General features: G+C 37.1%; 1 protein-coding gene and 1 pseudogene across 2 annotated transcripts; both read left to right on the forward strand.

Moving 5' to 3' along the window:
- Window positions 1–7,560: 7,560 nt before the first annotated feature.
- Window positions 7,561–17,062, forward strand: LOC121765392 (annotated as a pseudogene).
- A 3,250-nt stretch (window positions 17,063–20,312) lies between these two features.
- Window positions 20,313–22,485, forward strand: LOC121763286. Of its 2 annotated transcripts, XM_042159281.1 has the most exons (3): window positions 20,313–21,020; window positions 21,101–21,426; window positions 22,238–22,485. In XM_042159281.1, the coding sequence occupies exons 1-2, from the start codon at window positions 20,336–20,338 to the stop codon at window positions 21,379–21,381; spliced, it is 966 nt and encodes a 321-aa protein (XP_042015215.1). In that variant the 5' UTR covers window positions 20,313–20,335; the 3' UTR covers window positions 21,382–21,426; window positions 22,238–22,485. The 2 variants fall into 2 exon arrangements, with proteins under 2 accessions (XP_042015215.1, XP_042015213.1); XM_042159279.1 differs by having other exon boundaries at window positions 21,101–22,485.
- Window positions 22,486–25,132: the final 2,647 nt, after the last annotated feature.

Below are 25,132 nucleotides of genomic sequence, written 5' to 3' on the forward strand. Positions count from 1 at the left end.
TAACCGCACTATCGAAGCCTTGATGAAGAAGTACGGTGTACACTACAGATTATCTAGCCCCTACCACCCACAAGCAAACGGTCAAGCGGAAATCTCTAATCGAGAGATAAAGAACATTCTGGAGAAAACCATCAACCCTTCTAGGAAGGACTGGAGTGTGAGGTTAGAGGATGCTTTGTGGCCGTATTGGACAGCCTACAAAACTCCAATAGGCATGTCCCCGTACCAGATCATTTTTGGGAAGATGTGCCACTTACCAGTGGGGATCGAACACCGAGCATACTGGGCAGTACAACAAGTTAATATGGATGCTAAGGCCTGTGAGGAGGAAAGGAAACTGCAGCTGCAGGAGTTAGAGGAACTTAGATTGGAATCGTTTGATTCCGCCATGTGGTATAAAGAGAGAACTAAATTGTGGCACGACAGAAATCTAAGGACCAAAGACCTCCATGTTGGCCAGAAAGTACTACTCTTCCAGTCGAGATTGAAGCTAATGCCTGGAAAGCTCAAGTTGAAGTGGACAGGGCCTTATGTCATAACCGCACCCCGTTCTAATGGAGCAGTGTAGATTTCAGGGAGTCTTCCTAACTCTGAACTTTTTATCGTAAATGGACATAGGATGAAGGTGTTTAGGGAAAGTAGTGATGTGGGTGTAGTGGATGAGATTCCACTGCAACCACATGTTAAGGTTGCATACTGACCGGTAGGATAGGAATTTGGAGTTCCACTGGCTAGCTTCTTTTAGCATAATTTACATACGCTGGCCAAATAGAATTCAAAATTTCCTAAGGGAAGATGTAAATATTTTAAATACGTGGTAGTTAATTTAATTTCTTTTCATGCAAGTTAAATTTTAAAACCCAAAAATATTTTTCAGACCTCAAATATTAATTTGGAGTACGTACTAACCACCAGAATACCAATTTGGTGAAACTTCCAATTTTATTTAAGTGTCCTTTTTACTTTGTTACTAATCTGGGAAAATATAGGGGGAAATCATTAAGGGACGAAATTTGAATTGGGGTTTGTTGCAGCTTTGCAGGCGGATAGCGACTGGGAGGGCGCGTATGCAGAGAAAGGACAGGCGACGTCCAATCAGGAGGCAGCGCTCCCAACCGTCTCCCACACGAATCGACGCCAACCTGGAAACTGCTCATAGCCGGTTACAAACCCTCAACTACCCATTCTACTCGCATTTCCAAACCATTTCCCCCCTTCATCTCACAAACCCTCACCTGCAATTTCTCTCTTCCAAAAATTCCCAACATTCACCAGAAACCAACACCACATTACAACCAGAAACAACCAACTCAAGCCATGGGGAAGAAGAAATGGGCAAAGAAACAAACCGGTGAGAAACCCCCTTCAATCCGTCGGGAAGAAAACCCAGAATTGCAACCACCAACGGAAGAACGGCCGCCGAAACCACAGGAGCCGATTCCTCAAGTTCCGGCGATGGTTTCTTTGGACGTAATGACGGAGTTCCTCGGAAAGCAGGACTCAAATCGAGATTGGGCGGCTGAGTTGGCAGGTTTTAGCCGAATCGGAGGCAAATGGAGCATGACCGGAGAAGCCCCGGCAGTACCTGCAGCAGAATCAAATGTGCAACCCACAGTACAACCACCCACCTCCATTCCGACTTCCTCAACAACTCCTCTAGAACGGGAATCTCCCTCGGCGACCGCACCATTAGAACCCTCGGAACCCTTCCCGACTCAACAACAAAGCGACTCGATGGATGTTGACCCCATCTCCGCCTATTAAGACTCTAACCCAGGGGAACGTAACGAGAGGAGAAGAAAGGAGCAGAAGAACCAGGAGGGAGGAGATGAAGCAGAAAGAACGCTGGTGGCGGAAACCGTTCCCCAAGAAATGGCGAGGGAAGAAATAGATATGAATGAAACGGCTAGAAAGCAAGGCCTGATGACCGATGTGGAGTTTGCGGCGCTTTTAGATGAGGTAAACCGGATGGAAGATGACACTGCCACGATGGCTGAGGGTCTGGACCTCGCATCAAGGGCAGTATGAGAGGGTGAAGAAGTCGGTGCCGAGAACACAAGCTCAAGCGCAGAGGAAAGAGAGATTGGAGAGAGCAGTGGCAGAGCTAGCGGAGGAAAATAGGCAGGCCAGAGCGGAGTTGACCCGCTTGACCAATGTAATGGAAAAAATTCTGAGGGAGTTAGCGCAAGGGAAGACAATCCGAGGAGCTGGACCAAGTAGCACGGAGGCCAGACTGGTGAACCAGAAGTAACCGAGACAGAAGCGAAAGCGACAGAGGAAAAAGGTACCGAGGAACCGGCAGAATCTGAGGGAAGTGAATCCGAATCCGAGAGAGAGGAGTCTGAAGAACCACCTGCACCAACCCCTGCCCCACGGAGGAGCAGGAGAAATATATGACCACCCCACTGACGAGTATGTTTTTCTTTTCTTTTAATTTCAGTTTTTTTTATTATTATTTGTTATTTTTGTTGTTTTTAGGTAGAGTAAATTTGTGTAGCATGTGAGTGTAAACCCTATTCATAACACTTACACTATTGAATAGTCTAAGTGTGAGAAGTACGGGGTTTACTACTTTGACGCATGTGTTTGTGTTTATGTTGTTTTATTTTTGTGTGCATGTTAACTCACACTTAGCCTACTGCGTAGCCTAAGTGTGAGGAGTCTATGTATATATGTGTTTGTTTTTGTTGAGCTCTGTTTAGGTTTAAAACTCTCCCACTTAGCCTATTGCATAGTCTAAGTGTGAGAAGTTTTTAGTATCAACATGTGTCGTTATTGTTTTGGTATGTCTGTGTGTTAGTCATACTAGCCATTACTTTTTCCACTTCACAGCCTTATCTAAGGGCAGACACTTGTGAGGTGGGAGGGGGATGCAATGGCCAGTATGACATATGTGTATATGTGTAGTCTGTGTTTAGTGTTTGTGTAGTGTTTTTCTAGGTCTAGTTTTTTTTTCTTATACGTGTTGATTTGGCTTAAAACTCAACTGTCTCGAGTTGGCGGTGAGGGGAATTGAGGGAGATAGGACATGCTGGACAATCTAAACCACCCCCTTAGTATCTCCTAGTCAGTACAGATGATGCAAGAATGAGAGAAAAGCCCATCCTTAGAGCCAAACACAAAAGCCCTCTTAAAATGTGAGTTAAAAGCCTAAAGTGGAACCACTTTCCACCAAACTAGAAAAGAAAAGAGTGGCTGTCACATGATGCCTAGGGTAAAGTGACCGCGTGTAGCAAATGTTGAAGGCAGTAGGAAACCCCCCCCTCCCAAAAAAAAATTAGAACCCCACTTTCTAGCCGTATATACCCAGATATAACCCACTAGCCACTGGGACTGTGTATGTGCAAGGCATAAAGCAAGGAGACGACTGGCCAGAAGGACATACAAGTAAGAACCAACTGGAGAAAAAAAGTGAGAGACAAGGAGAAAATCGACCAGGGAGTCATTCCAGGTCCAAAAAAACTAAGAAGAAATAAGGGTGGCGAAGCCACAAAAAGAAGGGAGAAAGAATGTGAAGAAAATAGTCGAAAACACTTGACCACAAAAAAAGAAGAAGGAATAAGGGTGGCAAAGCCACAAGAAGCTACTGATCAGTTGGAAGTCAAAGTCAGAAACGCCGGCCGAAGGAAGCAACAACCAAGAGCCCCAAGTGCACACAGTTCCCCCATATCGAAATAAAGTAGTAGTTTTTGAACCTTAGAGCCTTAGGGACAACCACCCCAGACACTACAAACCAATAGCCCCGTTACAAGCCTTAAAGACCTTCAGCAGCCGCACGTGAAATCTAGTCCGAAGCATCTGTGGTTCAGCATTATGAGAGAATACAGTCCTAAAATCCCTGGTGAGGAATGAGTGACTGAGCGAATCTAGTGTTTGGCCAAGAGTTTGGGTGATCTTGACGCGCGAATGTACTGACCGGGAAGGAAAAGGGGGGCGACGGAAGTTCAAGGCTATCTAAGGCCGGATTGCACCTGATCCCAAGGGGAGGGGTGGTTGAAAATATAGCCCGATTAATGTGTTTAAGTGTTTCTTATGTATGTTTATGTGTGTTTGTGTTGTTTTTGTGTTTTTCTTTGCATCATGATTTAGAGTCTAGTTTAGGATATGGTCGGTCAGGGGAGTAACCAGGCTAGAATTCGACTTATTTCTTTTTGTTTGTTCTTCACGCTTGAGGACAAGCATGTGGTCAGTGTGAGCAGTTTGATAAGTCGTATTCTAGGCCTTGGTTACTGGTCAGTATAACGTGCATAATTGGAATATATCTGCAAAACAGTTGTTAAAGTGTGCAGGGAAAGGGTTCCAGTCAGAAGGAAAGGTATCGGATAACTCAGGTGAAAAGGGCATCAGAATGTTGCTATACTGACCAATATGCATGCCAAAAAAGGCTCGAGATGGAGAAGAAGGATTGCTGGGAAGATCAGCCACAAGTAAGGGCAAAAAGGGTCATTTCGTGAAGAGAGTCTACCCTAAAAATCAAGGGCAGGCCTCCATATAAAAGGGAACCACTTGGAGAGAGAAACTATCATCGATCATAGGGAATCATCATTAGGAATATACACTCTTAGTTAGAGTAGTTCTCTCTCGGCAGTTAGTTCCTTCAGCTTTGTCCTTCATATTCTCGTTCCTCGCCACAACCATGGTCACCTGAAGTTCACCAGTTCGCCGGAGTTCCGCATTATCTCGTTCCAGCCAGCGTGTTTCGTAGTGTTAGCAGTTTCATCGCCCGGAGTGGCAAACAATCTTTATTTGTTTTCTTAGTTAATCTTTACGTGTTTTCTTACGTTGGACCTTTTGCACTTTCAATTTCCGTTTGCTTTTGAAGTATTTCGTTTAGATCCAAACACCTTTTATGCAATGAAGTTGTTTTTATGCATTTCTTTCTGTTTGATTCTGTTTCTTTCTGCCTAGATAGCTTAGATCTAGTTATTACTGTAATTTCCAAGTGTTGCGAGCATGTTTTCATTTCCTCATTGATAAATTTGAGTTCATGAATTTAGATAGTTGTTAGATTTTAGATCTGAAATGGTTAAGTTTGAAAGCCTAGTCTACGTGATTTCTGCCACCTTGCATATTACCCAGTAAGCATAATTTCAGTTTCATTAGTTTAATCTTTTGATTTGGAGTTTAGATTGTAGACCTCTTCTTGTGAAGTTGTTAATCTGCATTTCTCGTCCATGAATCTGGGTTTGTTAATCTGAGTTTATTCATGTTGAAGAAGAAGACATCCACATCCAAGTTTGGGACCACTTTTGCTTTTTAGTTACTTTTTGCTTTTGTCCTTACTTTTATCTACCTTTTCTGCTGGTACCCTACAGATCTGTCAGCCTAGTCACCTAACTACCACTTATTCTCTGATATTCCGTTTAGTCTTTTATAGTAACCCCGTACCTCCCACATATTTTCTAAAACATAATGTTCCCCCACTCTCACGTACACAACTGCTTATCAATCATCTTTCACCCCTCATAGTCAGTAAAGTACCACCTTAATTTCCAGTCTAGTTAGAATCTCAACCCCAAGCGTGGTAGCTAACCAACCTTTCCAGAATATCACCACAATTACCAAAGCGCATTCATCTCTGTGGGATTCAACCCTTACATCCACTATACTAGTCAGTAGAAGTGGGTTGAGGAATTATTGATACCAGGTTCAGGCTTAGCTGGGACTTCCATCCTGATCAGTAGGATACATCATTTGCTTGACGTGACACCTGCTCAAACCTGGCACTTATCAGAGCGCGACAGAGAAATCAATATATGTTCGGCATTGTATCAAGTTTCGACCGAGAGCTTCTCGGCTTTATTTGCTTTCCTACTTTCCAGTTTTAATTGTCTAAGTTTAATTTCATTTTGTTTCGTAGTTAAAGACTCCTGCTTGTATTTCGCACTCTCTCCAGTTCCAAGTTTGGAATCTTTTATAAAAATTGAAGTTATTTTGTTTCCGGATCTTGTTTACTGTTCCAGCTTAGTTTCGTTTGAAATCCCAGATCAAGTTTTTGAATCTTCATTATGTTGAATGACAGAATGGTTTGTAGTCTCGTAGCATGATTAGGTAGTTAAGTCGTTATTCCAGTCTGCCGTTTACTTGGTCCATTATCTGTTGTTTGCATGATGAGTCCCTTGATCAAGTAGTTAAGTTTATATTCTGCCTAGCGTAATCCAGTAGTTTAAAAACATCCAATTTAAAGCGTGGCAGCAGCCTACCCCATATTCACTATTCACACACTCAACGCACCGGTTTCTCTGTGGGATCGACCCCGTACTTGCCGCTTTATTGTTAAAGTAGTGCAGGTCTGGGAGTTATAAATATATTTCGGTGAAGCGAGAGAGAACTCCTTGATCAAGTGGCAACGACATTTGCTAACTGATCCACTCGGTTCGGTTATCTTATATATAGCTTGATCCATCCGCGCGTATCATCCTCTCATTTTCGCCACTGATCTTGAATGACAAGGCGAAGTTCAACGGAGGGATACCGGTTGGATCCTCCTCAGCTGCGAAGCGGACGAAGAACACCGCCGCTGGCGGTTACACGAGCAGCGGCCCATCTCCTGTGGATCTGAACGCTGAGCCGGAAGGGAGTTCCGGCACGCCTACGTCTACTTTAGACGTCCCATTGGCAACAAGGCTGCCAAAGCCCAAGCCAAAGGGAAGGCAAAGGCGGCCGCATCTGGATCGGCTCCCTCGCAGGCTGCACCTCTTCCATCTACTCAACTCGTGGCCTCAACGATCGAGGAGTTCGGTGGTTTACGCGAGGTGGTTGAGTATAAGTTTATACTTGACGCACAAAACAGCCTTCATACCGAATCCGATCCAGATGCCCGACGGAGGACTGAGAGGATGATCAAGAACCTGAGCCAGAAGTTGAACTTAGATGACTAGTTAGGTTTTTATTAATTTAGCAATGTAGGTTTTTTTTAAGTTTTTAAAAGTTTTTTTAAGTAATTTAGTAATTTAGCTTAGTAATGTTTTTTTTTACTAAATATGATGTAGTGTTTTTCAATTAAGTAATGTAGGTGTTTTTTCAAATTTGTAATGTTTAATATAATATATTTTGGTATTTAATTAATTAATAACAAAAAAATAATAATAATAAAAATTAAAAGCAAATTGAGTTTAATTGATAGGGCACCCACTAGGGCCAAACCATTGCAGAAAGAAGGGGCATGCTGATGTGACAACCACTGGGGCTTCCACTAGGGCATCCATTGTGGATGCTCTAAAAGATCTCTCACTTGTACGATGACATGAGATTTTAGGCGATTTTGTTTAATATTTGAAATGAGAGAAAATATAATTGTATATTGTAATGACAGTTTTTTTGTTATAATTACAAGATGGTTCATATTTTTTTTTATTTTACAAGATGGTTCAATTTATTAGGCGTCAAAACGTGATTCAATTTTAATAATAGTTCTATCTATATTTGCTTTTTTTTGAAGGAAAAAAAAAATTGCTTTTGCAAAAATGATATTATGGGCTTTTTAGTCAAGCCCAATAGGCCCACTAGTTCCTCTCTCTTCATCGGCAACTACACTCAAACTCCGACGCAACGTGACGACGCGCGGTTACAAAGCAGAGAAGAATGGGTAATGACTATTCTTTGACGTGCAAAAACCTCACTCTTTTCACAGTTTCGGCTGTGCTCATCCAGATTATTGGTCTATATCTTTTCATCGTTGGTTTCTTTCCGGTTAAGCCTTCTCTCTCCGGCATGAGGTCTGCTTTTCTGTTCCATTTAACTTCAATTTCCCGCGGATTAACAAATTTGCTTCTGTCTCATTTATGCCGTTGCTTGGTTATAGTGGATTCGAGAGCTTCTATCCGCCGGCCGTCAATTCGATTCATTTCGATAATAATATCTCTACTTTGCCTCCTGGAAAGCTCAAATCATCATATCAGGTGTTGGTTTGTTACTGCAAATGCCAAAATCCATATCAATTCAGTTGATTAACCCTACTTAAACAGATCATACTCTTTTTTCTTCTCTTTAGTCAATATTTATGAATTCAATTTCACTCAATTTCTGTAAGCTTATGTGGTTTAGTTGTGGTGAATGCAGGAACTATCTGGTGTTCCTCCATTGTATGATAGATAATGGTACCTATACTTTCACAATGTTAATGCTAATAATTCTGTTTGAATGCTACTTTTAGCTATATTTAATGAGTTGTGATTCAGGTTATTGATGGATTTCCGGCTGAATTTCTTCTTGGAAAGGATGGGGAACCTCCTCCTAAGGTTTTTATAGAAGCTATGCCATATACACAGTCATTATTGGCTAGTGGATTGGCAATTGGCTATCACGCAAAGGCTGCACCACCAACTGTTACAATGGCTCGACTAAAGGCAAGTTAATTTTTGTAGTTCTCTATGCACTCATTGCTTAAGGAGTGAAGGATAGATGTAACCAGAGTTCTTGACAATAGTGATGGTTAAAAGAAGGCTATGGTTTCTGGAGCTATTGGGGGATTTCTTGATGTTGCTTCCAATTTTAATACGCAATCATTTTTGGAAGATAACCTTATTGGTAAGTTTATTTATTATCTAAATATGTTCACTGGCTGTCGAAGCAATATAGTGGGCCTCCCATGTTTCACATCCTTATGCCTGTGCTATCCGAAGCTCAATTTCGCAGGATTGGCTGGAAAATGATGATGCTTGGTGATGAAACATGGCTTAAGCTGTTTCCAAATATGTTTGATAAGCATGATGGAGTTAGCAGTTTCTTTGTAAGTTGTTATACGTAATATCTAGAAACATTGAGTAGACATGACACTTAAGGAACTTCTTTTTTAGTGTGCAGTTGGAGGTACTAACACGAAACATCTTTTTATTTTCTCAGCACATTACACCATCATAGTTATTTTTACTTGCAACTCCATATGCATAGTATTTGTAGTATTTATAGTGGTTGTGTGATTCTTGTAATAGAAAACGAGTTTTAATTACAGCTTGCCTCCTGGAGAATCATGGTTGTGCAGTCTTCTAGATGAAAATTAACAAAGGCATTTCACCTTCTTTCCCGTAAGAAGTAGTTTACTGAACTTGTTAGTCAGTGAGACTGCTCATATGACCCTCGAATCTGTTTCTCGTGGTAGTTCTAATTATCAAAAGATGAGGCTTTGATGTTGGGGAGGTAGCTGAAGCAGTCTACTCGGTTACCTACACTTAAAATGTGTTTTCCTAAGTTCTTTATCAAAAGAAAAAAGTGACGGAAAAGAAACTAGTCTTATATTTTTAAATGTTGGCACATTAATGGTGAAGAAATGCGGGTGTAGAAGAGCTTATGATATCATTCAATGCATAACTCTTTGTCTTACGAAATCTTCTGTTGTTTTCTTTTCCATTACTATATCCATTCTTTCTGAAGGGGGAAACTTTTTGAACAATCTTTTTGGTCTGACAACAGGTCAAAGACACTATTGAAGTCGATTACAATGTCTCTAAACACTTGACAAATGAGCTTTGCCATACTGACAATGATCTTCTGGTAAGTCTATCATTCACAAGTTCAGCATTATATGACTATAAACTCCCGCCCTATGGATGTTTTGTACCCAAGATTTAGTATGAGATTATATTGTATGCATAAAACTGTATTTTCCTCACTACTATTTATTAAGCTTCCTGTTTCCTAGCCAAGCTTGAATTGGTTTTAATTGCATACTATAGAAAATGGAATTTAAGTGTATATTTACCAAAGTAACTTGGCTCATGATAATTTTCCGTGGCTTCAGTTTTTATGGTGAGAAAAAGACTTAAAAAATCCTTTTGATTGACTTGGAGAGAAGAATAAGAGTTCCATGATACAAATTAAAATGTGGCTGTTACTTCATAGGATTAGTAAGCTCTGGAAAAATTAAGGATGCTTATTTTTTGTCGTAAATAGTTTATTCATTTGAATATTGATCGGATGTCCTATCTGATTTAAGCTTAAACTTTTTCCTTTCAAGTAATTTCAATATGTATGTTGAGATTAACCGGGATCTATTACAGATTCTTCATTATCTTGGATTGGATCATGTTGGACATATTGGCGGGCGTAATAGGTAATGCTTCTTATTTTGCTATATACTTCTAAATTACTTACTCATATGTTTCCAATTTCGACTGCCAGTGCCTTGATGAGCCCCAAACTGATGGAGATGGATAGAGTAATTGAAAGGATTCATTCAACATTAGTTCAAGAAATGAAGCAAAGACGGACACTTTTGGTTCGTGCTGCTTTATTCTCATCTGAAATTTCTGGTGCGCCGCTAGTTTTTACATATTCAGCTAATATACAGCATCTTGGCTTGAAGCATTGTAGTGAACCAGATATAAAGTGTTTTAAATTAAATCATGTGGTTAGGTAACTGCACCTAATAAACTTGTTTAACTGACAATGACCTTTGAATGGCTTTACAAGATTTGTTTGACATGTTTTCTTCCATAATCAAGGTTTACAACATACCTTCTGAGGTTATAGTAAAGTTACCATATTGAAATTGGCGACCTTTTGGTTGCATCGGTATTAGTTATTTAAGTTAGAGCTTAGCGTTGAATAAATTATGCATTGTAGCGTGGAAGAAACAGACTTGATCAATGCTCATTGAAAACTCAATGTATCATCAAATTATTCAAACAGTGTGAATGTCATCCTTATATGTTAAGATGGAATGATTTTGTCTTAATACATAATTATATTTGCACTGATGATCTTAGTTAATGTATTTAATTAGTTAGAGAGGGGAAAACATGTTAAAGATTACTCAGAATTCTGAAAAATTTGCTCTATTGTCATTTTAAAATATAGTTTATTCTTATTGAGTGCCTGCTCTTTCTAGATTCCAAAAGTTAAAATTTGATGTATAAGGTTATTGGATACGTGACCATAGATATCACTGCTTAAGTCAAAGAAAGTTGCAAAATGGTTTAAGGCTTCTCGATTTACTATTTCTGAAGGACAGTAAAAATCTGACTTAATGGTTGAATCTTCTCACTCAATGCTGATATTGGTGTTTACTTGTACTTATCCCTGTAAAATTTTGTTATTTCATACCATTTTGCTAGTGTGACTGGGCGAGATGTGCATTCATGAACTGGATAAGCCAATAATATGGAGTTGCCCTTTTGTCTGTACTCAATCATGATCTAGTTTTACTTGACTTTGATCATGCTAATGATGAGCCTTATAAGGTCAAATACTATAGCGCATGCCATTTCATAGCTTTGGAATGACAATGCTATATATATATCTTAATGTGGTCTATCTAAATTCCAGGTGGTAGTAAGTGATCATGGCATGACCGATGGTGGTAATCATGGGGGGTCTTCGTATGAGGAAACAGATTCTTTGGCACTTTTCATTAGTGCTGAAAAGATCAGTGATGCTGAAAATATTAAAGAAGCTTACCAGGTACTCTGACTTCAAATCTAGTTTTTAACTTGATATAAATATGTCATGTGATTGAATAACAGTTGATGAGCTTTGATGCGTAGATAACTACTCCCTCCGTCCCACCACAAGTGATGGATTTTTTTTGGGCTCGGGATTTAAGAAAATGATATATATTGAGTTAAAGTGGAGAGAATAAAGTATGAGAGAGGAAAAAGTAAGAGAGATGGAATAAAGTAAGAGAGAGTTAAAGTTTTTTCTTTTGTTAAAAAAGGAAATTGATCACTTGTGGTGGGACAACCCAAAATGGAAAGTTGATCACTTGTGGTGGGACGGAGGGAGTATAAAATAAACCTATTTCACCCAAAACCAAATTATGTTATTAATGCAAAAGTAATTAACCTACAACCCAAACCAAATTGTCAACCAAACCTAACTCCTAACCAATGTTGTCAAATCAGTATAGCGGTTCGCCTGAAAACCGCCTCAGGGATATAGCGTATCGGCATGACGGGATATGGCGGTCATTAATTAAATAAATAAAATAATACATATATATTTATAGTATAATTCAAAAAATTAGAAAATAATAAAAATATAACATCTAAAACTCTTAAAATAATTAATAAACCATAAAATCAAAAGCAATTCTAAAAAAGACTAATAATTCAAGTCTAATAATTAAAGTTTAGTTCAACAAAACATAAAGGCATCATAAGCAATACTCAATAGTCATCAATCATCAAGCCCAACATAGTCAATATCATCGACATCCATTGCTTCATCTTCATCATTGGCATCCATTGCTTCATCCTCTTGACATCCGCATACATTATCCTCAAATTCTTCATCTTCTAATGCTTCATCTACAAGCCCTTTGCCTCTCCCTTTTCTAGATATGGTGGGTACTGTGGGTTCCTTTTTCTTAGAATATCTAACACAACTTGAACTTGGTATAGAAGATTCTTTCCTTTTCTTTGACCTAGTATATGTCCTAGGCTCTCCAACTCCTGAAGCTTTATACACCATATCCCAATCAAGTGTATCATCATCATTATGAACCAAATGAAGCTGGGAGAAGCCGGAGGAGGAGAGGGTGCGGCGGCGGCCCAAATAATTCACCCATCCATTCTGACCCATTTTACAATTAAAATGAAAATTAGATTAAAATTAAAATGAGAAATTGAAGCCTTAATTATCCTTTCCTCTCTCACGCTATTCACAATCTGCCCGCCTCCTAAGTCCTACCCCACGCCGCCACCATGCAGACCTTCTCCTAGTTCTCTGGCTTTTCCCAGCTTCATTTGGTTCATAATGATGATGATACACTTGATAGGGATATGGTGTATAAAGCTTCACGGGTTGGAGAGCCTAGGACATATACTAGGTCAAAGAAAAGGAAAGAATCTTCTATGCCAAGTTCAAGCTGTGTTAGATATTCTAAGAAAAAGGAACCCACGGTACCACCATATCTAGAAAAGGAGAGGCAAGGGCTTGTAGATGAAGAATTTGAGGATAATGTATGCAGATGTCAAGAGGATGAAGCAATGCATGTCAATGATATTGATGAGGATGAACTAGAAGACTATGTTTGGCTTGATGACTATTGAGTATTGCTTATGATAAATTTATGTTTTGTTGAACTAAACTTTAATTATTAGACTTTTATAAAATTGCTTTTGATTTATGCTTTATTAATTATTTTAAGAGTTTTAGATGATATATTTTTATTATTTTCTAATTTTTTGAATTATATATAAATATTTAAGTATTATTTTTTTATTTTATTAATGACCGCCATACCGATACGCCATATCCCTGTGGCGGTTTTTAGGCTGTGACTTGTAGACCGAATGTTATCTAAATGTAATTTACCTGATCCACGATAGTGGTTGCAAGCTGAAGTATTTGTGGCTTCTCAAACTTATAAACAGATATGTATGGCAGAGATGAAGGCAACTAACCTTTGTTCCATTTATAATTACAACGAATAGAAATTTTGATACAATTTGATAAGACTGAAGCCTGCGAAATCTTTTTCTCACTCATTGGAAGATGTGTAGTACTATAATCTTATCTCCGAGGAGTGAGGCCTTTGTCTGACAGTTGCATATTCTTGATAAGTGCCTTTTTATCTCCATTGTATTGAACTTCTATAATACTGATTTGATGGTTACATTTGAAAAATACAACCTTGTTATATGCACCATCTGTAGAGACTAGAGACAATTTGCTAACCTATATCGCACAACACATTACAAGTTTCCCTGACTAATTTCTTGTTACTTTCATAGTGACAAAGAGACTTACCACATGAACTTTTATGCAAGCTCTAATAAAGGGTATCTTTTCTCTTATTCTGCATTTTCAGGTTGACATAGTCTCAACATTGGCCCTCCTCTTCGGTGTACCTATTCCAAAAAATAATGTCGGCATGTAATGACTGATGTTTTCTCATCTTTCATAGGTTCTATATTACTATCTGGCACTTAATAATAAATGTATTGTCATTTGCAATGTGTTCTCTGGATGTCTCACCTCCTCCTCAATTTGTGAAGCCTTTTATACATTTGGTACTGTTACTGTATTTTCTTGTCAAATGAAGAAGTGGAAGTTGCGCCTAGAATCCGGTTGGTGGGAATCTTGCATGTAGAATACATATGTCATATGCTCAATTGTTTGTTAATAAAGGTGCATATTCAGTTTCATATAGTGAAAAGACATCTAGCAAAGCACATTAATATGATAACAAGTTATTGTTATAAGAACATTACTGTTCATAAGCTTATAGGTAAAGAAACATATTCTAGTTGGTGGATGAAAGCTTCAGATTGAGGTATCTATCTTGTATCAAAGCACCTAAACTTGCCATAAACTTAATCCTAGCTGGAGTTAAGAACTTGTTCTGTTCCCATTTCACCGAATCCACACTCCTTAATTACAATTCCAGTGTCACTTGCCCATTTTATCATAATTGCATCTCTTTTTCATCTTTCTCATGAAGCAGCTGAACAACAGCTGAGGATACTAGAGCTAAACTCTTGGCAATTACTGAGGCTACTACAAACCCATTTCACCGAATTTGAGTGTGCAAGATTCTCATGCGATTCGGGAAGTGGTAAAAATGATGGTGCAGAGAGGTTTTGTTGCTCATATCTGGCTGCCAATAAACTCCACGAATCCTGGAAGTCAACAAATTCTTTGAGGTCATTAATCTTCTTAGCCTCTTGAGAATATGCACGCGTCCATACATAATTAATATTAATAATCCCTCAATAGAAAAAGTGTATAACACTCTTTTTCGCTATTCTTCAAATAGATCCACCAATGGAGATGATTACCAGAGCATAGTTATGGCATATCATGATTTCCTTGGAATTGCAAGCAAGTGGTTATCAAGCAGATCAACTGATGTATGTATGAATTCTTTTCTACCGGTCATTTCTACTAAGGAAAATATTGATACCTTGCTCTTGTTCTTCCTTGTTGTGTTCTTTGTTTCTTGGTATTACAGAAGCCATTTTTTCAACTTGCACTGGGAATAGCAGCAATGCTTCTGTCGTCTTTGATACTTATGAGCCTCCTTTTCCTCCTTGGCCAAGAGAATAATCTCCAGGGAAGTGACTACGTTTCTAGCTCTGATGACAAGACTCACAAGTGGCATTTAGAGGAATTATTTATTGTGGCTGTAATGTTTATCCTTGTATTAAGTATGGCTTCAAGTTCTATGGTAGAGGAAGAACAATACATTTGGCATTTCATGACCTCTTCATTTTATTTGATCTTGCTGAGAAAGACAATACACTCCATCACCAATGGCAGTGCACTCACTTTGACATCTGGGAAAAAGGTAAGAATAATCCATAGCATATGTTGCATCATTGTAGTTCTAATATGTAGGAGAGTTCTCAGAGGCTGGCATCGGGGTGGTGTCAACTGGACTTATCTACCAGACATTTCAAAGCTACTTGAGCAGGCAGGGACTGTTGCTATAAAGTCTCTGCATTTGTTGTCATTGGTCCTTGTTGTTATCACATTTTCAGCTGTTCTTCGGTCAATGCGGCTGAGAATCAATTTAGTCTTGTTCTTACTGCTGATATACTTCGTTCCGGTTCTGATAATTTTGGAGCAAATTTTGAAATACCAAGATGGCACATTCACATCATCGATCATTCAGAGTACTACAATGATACAAATATTTTATGCACTTATAGGGACTATTACTGTGGGGATCCTTCTTTCTCTGCCGTGGTTGAAGCCAATCAGAGATCTCAAAACGTCTAAAGACATCACCAGAGCATCGAGTGACGCTTTACAGGAAAGTCAATGTGAAATTCTCTGTATTAGAGATGTTATATTTGTTATTGGCTGGTGTTATGCGTTCTCTTGGTCTCTGTTACAACTTCTGCTACAACAGCCTATAAATTCAATGCCCACATATCTACTTCTTGTGCAAATTTTGGCTACCCTATGCTATTTTTCTGAGGGTGGCATTCATCTGAAGCACTGGACTAAGGTCAGTTGAATCTCAATATATTCTCATGGAAAAATACATTTTGATCCCTACATTTTAACTTCTTTCTTTACCTCTCTCTCTATATATATATATATCTATCTATCTCTTTTCATTTGAATAAAAAAAATGGGTTCCTGCATTTTCAAGAGATCTTTGGTTCATGAGATTTGCCACACATCTCTAAACTTTTTCCTTTATTTCTTTTGGCATGAGCTACGTTTACTACTCGCGAGTGTATCTTATGTTTTTTTTGTCTGTAAATGAATTTGTTTTTGAATGTTGGTTTGCAAACTGCATTGGCAATGTATCTGCTAAATATGTTGGAAACACTTTCGTGTTTGTTTGGCTGCTTTTATGGATCAAATCATGAGTGGCTGCACTTTTAGGTTGCTGCTCTGTACTATTTGGGAATGGCTGGCCACTTTGGTCTTGGTAATACAAACACTCTTGCTACAATTGATGTTGCCGGGGCTTTCATAGTACGTTTTACCTTCTTAAAAGTTTCAATTTTGTTCTCATGCTCATGTATGTGTGCATGTCTCTATTCTGGTGATTCCCAGGGCATGTCGAGCCACTCAACTGTGATTTCTGGTATTTTGATGTACATTATCACGTACGCCTCCCCAATGTTAGCTCTTCTTAGCACATTGATGGATGTCTCCGTGGTGGATGCAACGACACTTGCTAATTCCCAGGATGTTGATTTTGGGCATCTTCTGAAGACGACACTAGGGTATCCTTGTCTAGTTCAACTGGGATTGAATTCCATTGTCCTACTTGCGTACACAATTGTATTGCTTCTAATGAGGAACCACTTATTCGTCTGGAGCGTCTTCTCCCCAAAGTAAGTTTTCCCCTAAATCCGTTTCTATTGCCTAACACCACAAACCAATCCTTCATATTAGCACGAGGCGTGATGGAGTTACGGATGTTTTGCAGGTGGCACAACAGCATGCGTCTACATTGCTGTATCATTCATGACCTTGACTGTAACTTACACATGCATTGTTAGGTATTATCGACATCGACTGTAATGAATCAATCTCACGACTCTTGGATCTACTCCCTTCGTCCCTCTGTAGCTGAGTCGTATTCTATTTTGGGTTGTCCAACTGTAGTTGAGTCATTTCCCATTTCAGCAAAAAGTAACTAACTTTCTTCGGTCTAGTTATTCTCTCTTCATCTCTCCACATTTTTCCTTTCCTACTTTATTATTCATTTACTTAACTAATTTAACATAACTTTCTACAGAGGGACGGAAGTACTTTTTTCTAATAAGGCTTATGAGTTTTATATGATCAAAATTTGGTTCATGTTATATAGATGTAATATTCGATTGAGCATATTCAAGAAACGAAGTAAATGGAAAGGTCTTCTTGAGAAGTTGCATTATATACATTTACCTGTATAAAACAATATAATCGAGTAGTGATCTATGACAAATACCCCTTAACCAAATAACTAGAGAACAAACCATAGCCACAAGATTAAAAAAATCAAGGGCTATTATTAATTTTCGAATTTAAGGAGGAATTAGTTCCCTCAATCACAAATTTACTCCATAATAACGAGACAGTGGTATTATGGTCATTGCATAGCCAATTGAATTTACTCCAACATCAGGTTAGGTTGGCAAATTAAATTCATTTGAAAAGGAACCTGTGATTCTTCTTCTCTCTTCTCCTCCTCTCTGTTATGGAAATTAAACCACATTCAATCAATCGCCATCGTCGTCGCCGTAGCTATCCAGTCGTCAACATCCACTCCTTTGTGTTTTGCGTTTTGTAAACAACACTGTGAAGCACTGCGCCGAGTTTTCCTTCTTACTTTTGTATTTCATCAAAATTCTCACCGTTTGCAGACTGCATAAAAATCCACTTTCCCCCTCTGTTTCTGAAAATACTATTACTCTCTCGCTTTTTCGGTAAGACATTTAGTCGAACGCTTTTTTGTGTTTAGTTTGTGGATGCTTCGATTATGGAAAGATATTGATAATCTTTTAGATAGTTTTGCAAGTAAGCAAATTAATAGACAGTATATGCTCAACTATTTCCCTATTTGCAAGTAAGAAAATTAATGGAAATTGTACATTTTTTTGTGCGTGTAAAATGTAAATGTGAAAAAAAGGAAATTGTAAATTCTAATAGTGATGTGTTTTGTTAACAATAGTGAAGTAAAATCATAATAAGAGTGATGTGTTTTATAAACAATAGTGAAGTAAAATTATGTTAAGAGTGATGTGTTTTGTGAACAAGAGTGAGGTAAAATCACAATAAGAGTGATGTGTTTTGTGAACAAGAGTGAAGTAAAACCATAATAAGAGCGATGTGTTTTGTGAACAAGAGTGAAGTAAAATCATAATAAGAGTGATGTGTTTTGTGAACAAGAGTGAAGTAAAATCATAATAAGAGTGACATGTTTTGTAAAGAAGAGTGGAGTAAAATCATAATAAGAGTGATGTGTTTTGTGAAGAAGAGTGAAGTAAAATCATAATAAGAGTGATGTGTTTTACAAACAAGAGTGAAGTAAAATCATAATAAGAGTGACGTGTTTTGTGAACAAGAGTGAAGTAAAATCATAATAATAGTGACGTGTTTTGTGAACAAGAGTGAACTAAAATCATAATAAGAGTGATGTGTTTTGTGAACAAGAGTGATGTAAAATCATAATAAGAGTGATGTGTTTTGTGAACAAGAGTAGGGGTGTGCATTCGGGTTTCGGTTCAGTTTTTATTAAAACCGAACCAAAACCGAAAAAACCAAATTTAGTTCAAAATCCAAACCGAACCGAACCTGAAAAACCGAAAAACCGAAATCGAAAAACCGAAAACCGAACTTAAAAAACTGAAAAACCCGAACAAAATCGAAAAAACCGAAAAACCCAAAAAAATAAATATAATATTAATATATATATGTGTGTAATTTATTTTATTTTATATATACTAATAGAATATTTATATATAATATAAAATTAATAATACATATAATATATATAATATAGTATAATTTATTAAAAGAATATACTATGTATTATATATAATATAATATATTAAATTATTAGAATATATATATAATTCGGTTATTCAGTTTTTTGGTTTTTTTCTTCGCCCGAACCGAACCGAAAAACCGAAATAACCGAACCGAATTTCAAAATTTCGGTTTGGTTCGGTTCGGATATTCGGTTTCTGGTTTTTTTGCTCTCCCTTAAACAAGAGTGAAGTAAAATCATAATAAGAGTGATGTGTTTTGTGAACATGAGTGAAGTAAAATCATAATAAGATTGACGTGTTTTGTGAACAAGAGTGAAGTAAAATCATAATAAGAGTGACGTGTTTTGTGAACAAGAGTGGAGTAAAATCATAATAAGAGTGATGTGTTTTGTGAACAAGAGTGAAATAAAATCATAATAAGAATGATGTTATATTCTAACAAAACAAAACGTGATTTATGATAATCATCATACTAAAATACATTCTTTCTTAATTCACTGCAAAAGCTTTATAATAACTCAGGTTCCCCGTCACATCTTTAGAAGGTTGAGTAGCCTGCCAAAATACAACAAAAAGAGTTTATTAGTTACTATTATTATAACTGAATTATAAGCAAATATACATCTTATGTTATATGTAACGAGATCCAAAAAAATGCAGTTAAGGCTATTTGAATTAATAGTAACTAAAAATATTTTTTTTTATATAAAGATATACCACGTCCCATTGAAAAAGACATGCTTTCATTCCGGTAGATTCCGAATATTTCTATTTGTGAACAAAACTATATCTCAGAATACAGCAATCCACTCGGTTCTCCTATTTTCTGCTCCGGATCCCCTGACGCGTAGAATGTCCCCTCTCATGGCGGCTCCTTTGCTACTGCTCTCACCGGAGAATCTCATGATTTCTCAAAAGCAATCCACTCGAATTCCTCTCTGCTTGGCTTCGCCGAGATATTGATAGAAATTTCATGAAATTTTGTTTTATGGAATGATTTTCTGGTACTTCTGTAACCTATCTATTTTCCATCTTAAATAATTCTCCATATATCAATCGAATGAACTTAATTATTCAGATTCTCTGTGTTTTCATGACTCTCGCATCGAAAATTTTGTCGATAATTGTTGGATAAAATTGTAGAATCTACTATCACAGAAATTGGGAAAAATCAAGTCTGCAAAACGATGTAGAGATCTCGGATTGCTTGGGGTGATTTGATCGCATGTTTAAATTCATAATGTAATTTCCGAAAATACCCTCAGCATATTTTCTATTATTAAAATAAATAATATTGTTTCATTGAGATGTGTGGCTGAGATTTGTTCTCTAGTTATACACTTAAAATTAGTTATTTTTTTATCCCTAACCTATATGTATATATATATAAAATCTGGTTTGCTTTAATTTGATTTGATTTGATTTACCCTTTTCCAATCTCGTTCCTGGTTATGGGTAACGAATCCGAAACGCAAACGCTTCTAAACGCGGCCGACTATCTCCTCCAAAGCCGCAACTTCGCCGACTGCATCAACTACGCCGCCCGCGCCCACGATTCCGACCCCACCAATCCCGCCCCCGCCAGAATCCTCTCCACCGCCTCCGTCCTCTCCGCCTCCAAAATCTCCCCCACTCACCACGACTACTACGCCGTCCTCAATCTCCCCTATTTCGACTCCGATTCCTCTCGAATCGACTCCACCTTCGAAACCCTAACTTCAATTCTCGATCCCAATACCAACCGCTGCCCCTTCGCATCCGAGGCCTTCGATTTGGCGGTCAAAGCGTGGTCCGTCCTCTCCAATCCCCTCGAGAAGGCCGGCTTCGATGCTGAATTGCAGGCGTTTTTAGATCCCGCCGCCTCTACCTCCGCTACCTTTTGGACAGTCTGCCCTTACTGCTATTACGTCTACGAGTATGATAAGGTTTTCGAGGATTGCTGCTTGAAGTGCCAGAATCAGAGGTGTAGACGAGTGCTTCACGCCGTGCCGATTGCGGGGCCGCCGCCGCCGCCGGACGTGGTGGCCAGGGGCCAATACTGCTGCCCGGGATTTATGCCATTTGCGCTTCGTTCCGCCAATGGAGACCCAATTCGAGACAAATTGTGGCTTCCCTTCGCGCCATTGCATCACCGAGGTGAAATGCCTAATTTTAATTCAGCTATACCTTTGATGATTTCATTGTAGTTTTAGATGATGACAGATTTGGGGGAACAGGTTCTCAGGCTCATGTTAATGGAGAAAAGGCGAAAACGGAAGGAAATTCGAGGAAGAGGATGAAATCCGTGCCCTGGAAATCGAAGAAGTTGTTGGGTAGAGGGATTAATATCGATGGCGGTGAGGCAAATTTTGTATACGGAGTTAGAGAGGATGGTTGTTTTAATGACGAACCCAAGCCCTGTTCGGGGGGACTGGAGTTCCTTAATGGAGATGATGATGTATTCGTGAGTTTGCCGTGCGAATTCGATATGGGAAATGGGAGACCAGTGGCCTTGTAAAATGCTACATGCCGTGATGTTCATACAACTGACTGAAGCGGGAAGGTAATTGCTTATTTGGTGTAGGAAAGAAATTATCTACTTATCTGCTTCGTTATTGTTTTGCATCTTCCCTGTAAATCTATAGCCTTTTGGGGTAGTGCTGACACACACAATGTGCTCTAGCTGTGTAAGTTGGTTTTTGCTTTCTTGTCAAATTGCCAAGGGTTAGTTGTTTTAGTTTATGAGAAAATATTCCTTTTATGTCCACCCATTAACTCATAGTACTATATTTGTATTTGCACCAAATCCAGTCTTATTCTTAGGGTGAGTTGGGCTTCTATTTCTGAAACTTCTTTATCATAATAAGTAATAACCAAAGTATTCTTCTTTTCCCAAACATGTACTTATTCCATGATTGAATTGAAAGGAAAATATAGCAATTTATAGTCTTGGTTTCTGCCTTTAATGATGATCAGGCCATTCTTGGAGTATTTCCTTTTCAGTTTCATACTTAACTAGTATTTTGCAATCTGCTTGTATAGACATGTTGTGATCCAGTTAATAGGACTGACACAAGATTGAATATAACAGATAAAATTAGAAATTTACTCCTTAACGTATCATTTACTTTTCAGTTTGGTAGTATGGTTAGTACTTGCTACATTCCTTTCAATGATCTGTTGTAATATGTGGTTGGAGTTAGACTGTTAGAAGGAGCTAATCTTTGGTTCCAAGTCTGAACTTTGTTGGTTCCAGAAATCCAATTGACTTGCAGATTTAAGTTAACTCATGTTATATTCTCATCTTTTTTTATGTTGACTCATACCCATGCATTTTGCTGGATTGTTGTGGCTGGCTGGCTTTATCTTGAAAGAGGTGGAGGAGAGAGAGCCTCTGTTTTTTCAGGTTTAAACTGACGATCACTTGAACCTTTTCACACTCTGTTTTGATATTTTTCCTATTCTACAGTATTTGGTTTCTTGTGAATTGCTAATTTTAATATCCAGATTTGTAGAACTCAAAATTTCTGAAGGCATCAGCTTTAAAACTGTCCTTGTAGTTTTGAAATGCTTCATTTTTATGGGATGAATGGAGTTTTTTCTCTTTTCTGTTTTTTGGATATTGGATATTTCATCCATAATACTCTTTCCGTCCAACTTTAATGAGTTAGTATTCTTTTTTCACTATTTCATTATATCCAATATAAATGAGTAATTTCATTTCATTTTTTAAAAAGAGAGTTACACATTTATTCTTTATCTTATTCATTTAAATTACTAAACATAATTTTCTTAAATCTCGTATTTAACATTTATTCTTTATCTTATTCATTTAAATTACTAAACATAATTTTCTTAAATCTCGTATTTAAATAAAAGTCTCGTTTAAAGTTTGATCGAGAATGCACTTTATCTCTCTTCATTCTTTAATGATCATAATTCACATACGAGTCATGAATTTGGGTCCAAACACTGGAAATGGCTCTAAATTTATTTAACCTCCGACTATACCAAAAGTTTATTTATTTTACAAATAGAAACAACATTTAAGTAAAATAATAATAAACAAAACATGATTGCCTACGCTTCATCACAATTAATTAACTACGTCAAAGACACTATTAGCATATATATTTCGAGAAATTTAAATAAACAATTTTTTCCATTGATAATTAAGATATTATATTGTGTTGGAGTAATTATAAATTTTTTATACAGATTACATATTACTCCTACGTTGAAAAACATCTCGAGATTACACATCTGTATAAATTTTTTATACAGATTACATATTACTCCTATGTTGAAAAACATCTCGAGATTACACATCTGTATAAATTTTTTATACAGATTACACATCTCGAGATCTGTATACTAATACATTTTATTTCATTATATTCTATAAATTTTTTATTTCATTAAATCCTTGTACTCTTACATTTAATTACATTAAATTATTTTACAGTTTCTTTTGTCTCACGTCATTTTACTAATGCATTTTGATTTAAGAGGTTCTTTGATTGAATGTTTATTTAACGGATTTCATAATTTAATTGACTTTCCTTGCGTTATTAAAATTATTGATTTTTCTAAGTTGCAACGTTGACTAAGGAATCATTAGACTAATGATAAACTTATAAATTCGTAATGAACAATATCAATAAATTTGTTATTTTACCGATGATTATTGAGTCGATATTGCAATGGAATTATTTCAAAACAAATCTGAAGAAAAAAGAGAAATAGATAAATTTAACTAACACAAGAAAATTATGAAGTTATTAAAAAATCTAATAAAATTAAAAATAAAAGTATTAAAACCTCTTTGATCAAAATGCGTTAGTATAAAGTCCTACTGAAATAAAAAAAAATTGTAAAATAATCTAATGAAACAATATGCATTGGTACATGGACTTAATAAACCAAAAATTACCTGAAATAAAATGTTTTACTAGTATGAAGACCTCTAGATGTATTTTGCCTCATGATAATTATCAACCATCGGTTCTTTGTTGTACATGCCTCTGGATCCTTCCAAACTAATATACTAGTTCTATAAATCGAGTGAACTATATAAATGGTGCGTTAACTTGGAGATTTGCTCATAAATAGTCTCTAAACTTTAAAAATATATATCACGGATAGTCCTTGAACTTAGAAGATAATCTCATTCATGGTACTTTTTCACTATTTGGCCTTATTTTTCCACGGAAAATGCCCCCAAGGCATGGATTAAATTCTGTACTCCTCTACACCTTAGGCTATTCTTTACTTCCTTCTAGTTCTTTTCTCGAGGCTTCCAACATGAGGTGTTGTAGGTTGAGGATCTCTTCTTTTTTAAAGGATGAATGGGGTTTTTAAGCTGAAAATTCTTTAGTCTTTTGCTCTAGGCAGGGACGGACCTAGCATGAGCCAAGCCACCGCTCCAGCGGGGGCTTGGCCGGCGCCGGTCTCAGAACCCCACCATCACACCATGGCCGGAGGACGCTGCCGGTGTCTGCACTTTCAGTTTTTATGTAGTGATGAGAGGAAGGGGAAGGAGTTAGAAAATTAATTACTCTCATTTACTTTACAGTTGGCAGCAGTAGGGCCCATTTTTTTTATTATGGAGTAGTAATTGATTTGGGAATATCCGTTTTCTTTTGTATGATTAGGATTTGGGAAATAGGAGTACAATATAATATAACTCTAATTGTGTGTTTTTAGAGATTTATCAGTATACATTTTTATTGGAGGAATAATGTTGGGTGCTATTTATCTTGCATTTAGTTTAATATTTATGTTTTAATATAAAAAAATGTTACTAATAGTTATTTAAATTATGAAATTTGGTCCAATTTTGGTTAATCTGTTAAAATATTAAATCACGAAATTTAGATTGTTCTCAATTGTCTCATTTACGTAAACAAAGTCATAAAATGTAGACATTTATTATACTAATATGGTAGTAATTAAGAAAAATTGAAATTTTGTGATTTAATATTCAAATTAATGTTATATAACTTTCCAAATATTACTACTTCTGTCTCATATTAGTTGCACTTTTCATTTTAGGCCATAAACTTTGGATTGATTTTTTAGTATGATTAAATTAGTATTTTAAATATAATGAGTGATCACTAAATAAATGAACATTTAACCAACATAAATATATTAATTAAATATTCTAATTCTTAGTTAAAATAGAAAAAGTATAAGTAGTTTGGTACGAGCCGAAATACAAAAGTGCAAGTAACACGGGACAAAGGGAGTACTAAACTTTATAATTT

Source organism: Salvia splendens, chromosome 14 (genome assembly GCF_004379255.2).
Source record: "Salvia splendens isolate huo1 chromosome 14, SspV2, whole genome shotgun sequence".
Taxonomy (NCBI): Eukaryota; Viridiplantae; Streptophyta; class Magnoliopsida; order Lamiales; family Lamiaceae; genus Salvia; species Salvia splendens.